Here is a 6698-nt window from a genome sequence, read left to right on the forward strand (position 1 = left end):
ATCCCCCCGGACCGGGGCACGAACCCGTGTCCCCCGCACCGGCAGGCGGACTCTCCACCACTGCGCCACCAAGGAAGCCCTGCCTTTTTCTTTTATCTTTCTTTTAAAAAAATTTTTCAATCTGTCACGGATTCACTAACAGTTGATGCAATGGCAGAAATAGGTGTATAAAAATATTTGTAAATAACTTATTATTCATGTTCATTTATTTGTCAAACATGTTATTCTGTTAAATTATTTAATATTCATCATGAAATTTGCCAGGCTACTCCTCTATTTAATTTTTTACTTAAGTGTGACTGTGTTCACACGATAGTGATGTGGCAAATCAGTCTCTCTCTCTCCTCTTCTCCCCATTACTAGAGGCTTCTTAAGTATATTCAATGCTCTTTTTATTTAGACAAAATTACTTCATCTTTCATTTCATCTTTACATTACAATATTCTTTACATTTTTTTTTAACTTTCAATATGTTAGCTGTACTGAGAAGGAAAAGTTGCTGTGAATGATAATCTATTAAGAGAGGGCAATGACTTCATTCCTTGTTGTCTTCACCTCAGAGTGGTTACAGCTTTATGTCGTCTTTAGGAACAGGCTCCAGATTTCTTATTTTTCTTGTTTCAATTCTGCATCATCTATTTTCTTCAATCCCAGTCTCCTAAAATGTAAGTAGTACAAAATATTCTCATCCATCACAACAATAGCATGTACAAGAAAGCATATGCAAATGGAGGTCATGATCCTAATTGCCTAATTATACCTGAATTGAATTGTGTTGCACTTGAAATGAGTAAGATGTTGATGGGATCCTGAATTTGTCACGGGCACTTAGAATGACAATGTTACCGTTGACTCATCTCTCTCCCTCATCGCCACCCCACTCCCAACATCTGATTAGTTGCCAACCTCTACCTGTACAATATCTCAGGACCTCAGCAGAAACATCAGTGGTTCTCCTTTTCCTGATAAACAACATTCAGAATATTTTATGTGGCTCTGAATATCTGCACCCTCTGCTCTTACCCCACCCTTCTTGTCTTCTTTCCTCTTCTCACCAAACTGAGCCCCAGCTCTTCTTGGCTCACCTTGCTTTAGTGCCTTTGCTCATACTCCTCTCTTTGCCTGAAAATACCCTCTCTCTTCCCTCTAGTCTCTGAATGTTCAAAACAGAGTCACCATTCAAAGTCCAACTCATGAAATATCCCTGGATTCCCACATGAAGAAACATTCTTTTTTTTTTGAATTTCTGTAAGACTTTATTAGTGCCTCTCATATCATTTCATTTATCCTATCAAATATTGAGGGCTTACTACCTGCCAGACAGTTCTAGGCATTGGGAATATGACAATGGACAAAAATTATGGGATTTATAGAACTGAAATTCTAGTAAAAAGGATGAACCCTAACTATATAATATGTCAGGTGAGGATAAGAACCATGGTAAAAATAAATCAGGAGTGCTCTGAGAAGCTCTCACTGATAAGATGTCACAACCTGCCTCCTTATTTCCTTCAGGTCTTAAATAAAGGGTCAGGTTCAATTTTATATTAAAAAATTTTTTAACATATGCTCTGTACTAGAACATAATAGGTAGGCAGCTTATTAAATTTTTGAACCTCTTGTGGTAGCTTGTGCTCTGATTTGTACTAGTAGATAATTCAATAAATACATATCAATATAAAGAATGATTATAATAACAGGAATTATTTATAAAATGAGATCCTGGAAAAAGAAATTTTGATTTAAAGTTGAGGAAAAAGATCTTCTGAATTTGAGACCTGGTTATTGAGATGGTGTCCTTTGTACCTGCAGGCAACTCCCTCATGCAGGACCTTTTATGCTAGAGAGGTCAAATGTTGGACAATACGTCATAGGCATGAATTCCCGATTCTGTCATTGCCTGTTACTACTTAGTGAGTGGCTGTAGAGTAATGAGAGGGATGCCCATATGTGGCTTAGAGGAAGCTATCTCATTATTTCATACCTGTAGTCATGTTTATAACTGACCTTCTATAGCTCTCAATTTACAGGTGTTTGTTTCCCTGTGCCTTTTCCTTTTGCCTTCCAAGAAACTTAACTTTCTTAGAAACTTCTTTTGAAAACATGTAAGCCTTTTTAAACTTTCTGGATTAGCTCTACATAACTGCCTATGCCTTTTAATTGGTATTCAAGTATTTACCTTAGGTTCTTTTGATCAGGATTCTGGATTTCTTGGGGCTGGCAGGTCATGGAGTAAAGTAACCCATTGGCAGATGATGAATGCATGGATTGTTGGAGCAAAGCACTCAGTGTCTTGGTGACACTTTTGGCTATTGTTGTTCTCCCAAACCTTTGGGGCAGATTAGGAACACATCTCGAGATGCTGTCCTCTGTATTGCTTCCAAATCTCAGAGGCGGGTTGGCCATTGCCCCAGTGCTTCTTTCTTCTTCCACGGTCCTCCCAAATCTCAGTGGAAAGTTGGCTACTGAGGGTGGCATTTTGTTGACTGCAGGTGTACTCATCTTAATGACGTTTCTTGGACCCCAGTCTTTTAACTCTTCAAAATTGAGACTTCTTTCTTTTTCCCAGCAGAGATCTCCTCTAGGCTATAATTAGAAATAACCATTAAAATAACATTATTATTATAAGCAATGGATTTAAACCCCAAATTAAGTTAAATCCAGACTTTAATCTGTAGAATTGTTAAAGCTATGAACAAATTTGTGCTTTCATATGCAGAATTTTTAAAATAAATAACTTGTATTAAGCTTCTTAAAGCAATCTAGTTTCACCGTCCCTGGACTATTGTAAGACAACTATAAAATATTAATAAAATATATACAGTGCATGCAGCAATGTGTTCGAGCAGCAAGAACATAATGAAGTATTGAAATGAGGCAAAAATTTATTTTACTGCAGTTATTCTCCTTCAGTTTTGATTCATGTTGTTTATGAAATATTTCATAGATTTTTATATTTTGCTTTTAGAGACACCTCCCACTGCCTCTCCATTTCTCTTGTTTCCCTCCTCTTTAAAAGCCAAAGTGGTGGGCTCATGAAAGCAGAGATGCTAGCCATATTTTAGGGTACAGCTGGAGGAAACTTCTTTTTTACCTGCTCATATTCAGGGTTCCACTCTAAAAGCATTTCTCAAGAAATTGATTGTATTTTTGTCAGTATGTAAATTATATTAGTAAAACACCGATTGGTTTGTGGGTTACTACACCACTACTATACCAACTTTAAAGCAACCACTTAAAATACAGCAAATATTTAATTGGATTTAGTTTTACCATGAAAGTTTGTCCATATGAAGATTTTTAAATAACTGTTTTCTGATTGTAAAAAGTAATACCTACTCATTTCAGCAAATTTGGGAAATTATATAAAGGCATAGAGAAGAAAATAAAAATAACGTGGAATTCCACCACCTAGGGATAAACATTTCGCTTTGATATAGAAAGACAATTCAAACGTCCAGCTGAAATGTATCCAGTACTTATTTCTGCAACTACTTATTACAACTGTGCACTTCTGAGTCAAATCGAAAATTAATGTGCCTTATGCTTGCAAAGTATCAAACTCTGCACTAAAATGGTCATGAGAGGCCAGGCTGTGTGCTACCAAATACAAGTTAGAGCCATACGCTGCCATGGGAAGGCTGAAGTGTGACAAAAAACAAAACACAAACTTCTTCCTTACTGTTTACAAAAGCACTGGACTCAGGACAAATGTTCAGTAGCTTATGCTAGTCATGTTAGATAGAGTTAAAAAACTTACCTTAGAATATTTGTCATAATTCTTTTTGCTGTGAAGATTGGGCATCATTGATTCATCTGAACAGAAGATGTTTGATGTTAATAAGCTTGAAGTGGCTAAAGTCAGTAAAATGAATTGTTTTGATGAAATAATTTCCATTTTGTCCAAAATCTAGAATTAAGTTTACATGTGCAGCCCGATGTCTACATGAAGGGAAATTGTGGTCTTTTTATCCTGTCCAAAAACAAAGGAAAGTTCACTTTCACAGCGAACTCAATCTCACGTGTTTTAAGCACCAACATTAATTAGTGTTTAACTGAAATATGTACGTAAGGAATGTGGGTAATTCATTCTAGGAGGTCAGCAATGTTTCTGCTTGCAAATTCATTAACTTTGAAAATAATTTTCTTCATTATGAAGGAGCATTTAATTAGATAAGTTTGGTGCCATCGTCATTAAGATTCCAAACAGAATGCTTCATTTCTCTGAGCGCAAACAAGAAGTATTTTCTTTTTGGTGTTTACGTCAATTCTTGGGAGAAGGAAAAAAAGTATTCAATACATGCTAGCTCTGTTTAAAAAAAGTGGTTTTTTTCACACAAAAGAGTTAGGCATAGTATTTTCAAAATGTCAGACAAAATTACAAGTGTGAAAAGAATTCCAAATCACATAAGACCCAAATAAAATGCCATTAATTAACTTCTTGTAAAATGCTGTTTGGTTATTAAAAAGCTTCAGGAGTAAATGTCAACTGTAACGTGAAGGGTGTGCATAAGACCCAGCGATTGGCATTTTGACAAACTGGCTGTCTCAGGAGAAGCTGGAGGCAGCTCAAGGCTTTTTGTATTTGCCCTGTGGGCCTTATTTGGCAAAACTGTATAAATCACCGGGATTTTATTTCTATGACGATGCCGCATCCTACCTTCCACCTCAAACCCCTTAAGAACCCTGGCAGAGGATTGGTAAATCACGCACAGGCTAATTTTGTTGCTCCCCTGGCCCGTATTATTTAGGTAATGTTGTGGTCCGTGCACGGGTTGGAAGAAGAATTTCCAGACACGAAGTATTTTAGAAAAGAGTGAGTTTATTGAGGACAAAGAGCAGAGTTAGTGATGGGCGCTACAGATACAGCCAGTCGGCTCTCCCTGGTCTACCAGGAAGTCGGCCCGCTGTATTGGCAGCACCAACATTCGGTGGCCCGTATGGGGACATCTCTTGGGGGGATCTCCTGCCCAACCTCCTCTCCTCATGTCTTGGGACCCTCTGTGAACAGGCAAGTTGCCATGGAAGCAACAGAGGACTCTGGCCAGGGCTACACCCTGGTGTGTTCCGAAGTCTCCATGGCTCACTTCACCCCAGTAACTGCCGCCCAGAGCAGGTGAGGGTCCCTCTGTCTTCCTTCTGACTGAGGACTAGGCCGATTGATATTGTGCGGGCACGGGTCAGGCATTTAAGAGCCATTGGGGCTCCTGCTGCTTGAAGACTCCCGTGAAAGGATAAGGGGGTCACGGAACAGACCAGGCTGTTAGTGCGTCTGCCCCCAGCAAGACAACTTCCATGTACCGTGAGGCACACATTGGTTCAAGCAAAACACTGAGCCCCCTCCCCTTGGCCGCTGCCTTCCCAGCAGGACTACAAGGCGGATTCCTCAGCCTGTTTTCTCTGTTACTTTCATCTTTTTCTCGGTCTGGATTGACTTACAGGAGCCTAGGTGTTGCCTCTGAGCCATCCTGGTCCCAGGAATCTCTCCTTTCTTTCTTTCCCTGCCCAAGTCGCATGGTGCCTTAGTCGCACGGTTCGTACCTCAGTTGCATGGTTTGTGCCTTAGCCACACGCTCAGGGGTCACCTCTCACGGTCAAGATGAGATTTTCAGTACAGTCGGCCCATTTTGTGCCTTAGTCACGCGGAGAGATCACTGGGACAAAGGGAATGCCTTTCTGTCAGCCGGTGACTCTCAGGACTCCCGTTCTACGGCATACAGGCTAAGAATGGGTTCTGGTACGTCTTGGGCGCCTCCCTCAGACTCACCTCTCGGCTGTATCCTTAGGAACTGGAAAAATTTGACCCTGAAAATCTCAAAAAGAAGAGGCTCATTTTCTTTTGTAACATGGCTTGGCCCCAGTTTAAACTGGGGAACCAAGAATGGTGGCCTCTTAATGGCACACTAAATTATAACACGAGCCTCCAACTTGATCTCTTTTGCCAGAAACAAGGAAAGGACTCAGAGGTTCCTTATGTCCAGACCTCTATGGCCCTTAGTCAGAATCCGGATCTGAGGGACTCATGCCGCATGTGTCTTTCTGTTGCCGCCTTATCCCCCCGACCCCCTCTGTCTCCTTCTCCAGCAGATCTCCTAGACGACCCTCTACTCGACCTTTCCTGTCCCCGACCTCATCAACCCCCTTTGCTTCAGCCCCTGCCCCCGCCTCAACCCACAGCTCCCCAACAGGCACCCCCTTATCGGGGCGAAAGCCCCCTCTCCCCACACAAGATCAAGGAAACAGGTTCTAATATGCTTCCCCTAAGGGAAGTAGCAAATGGAGACATGGACATTATAAGAGTCCATGTTCCCTTTCCCATGTCTCACATTTTCCCAAATTCAAAACAAGTTAGGTTCCTTCAGTCAGGATCCCACCACTTTTATTAAGGAATTTCAGGCCCTCACTGTAGCCTTTGACCTGACCTGGCAAGCCATTCACATAGTCCTGACCACTTGTACTCACGAAGAGAAAAACAGGGTATGGGCATTAGCCCAAGCTCGGGCAGATGAGTCACAGCTGTGTTTCCAAAACCTGGATGGATGGGGACCCATTTGGGGCTAGCTAAATGACTCTCTTTGTAACTACACCCTCAAATTTAATCAGACTAGCCTGGAGTGGAATCCCTGGTCAGAGGAAAATAAATATGTTGTACATGAGGGTCATTTCACTCTGTATTGGGGAAATTCAAGGAAAAATGA

General features: G+C 40.8%; 1 protein-coding gene across 1 annotated transcript; it reads right to left on the reverse strand.

The window, feature by feature from the left end:
* Nucleotides 1-606: 606 nt before the first annotated feature.
* On the reverse strand, nucleotides 607-3898 carry NPVF (neuropeptide VF precursor; the record flags this gene model as incomplete). Its single annotated transcript, XM_082632392.1, has 3 exons — nucleotides 607-658; nucleotides 2180-2586; nucleotides 3761-3898. The coding sequence occupies 3 exons, from the start codon at nucleotides 3896-3898 to the stop codon at nucleotides 607-609; spliced, it is 597 nt and encodes a 198-aa protein (XP_082488518.1).
* Nucleotides 3899-6698: the final 2800 nt, after the last annotated feature.

This window comes from Mesoplodon mirus (genome assembly GCF_964341445.2).
Source record: "Mesoplodon mirus genome assembly, chromosome: 9".
Classification (NCBI taxonomy): domain Eukaryota; kingdom Metazoa; phylum Chordata; class Mammalia; order Artiodactyla; family Ziphiidae; genus Mesoplodon; species Mesoplodon mirus.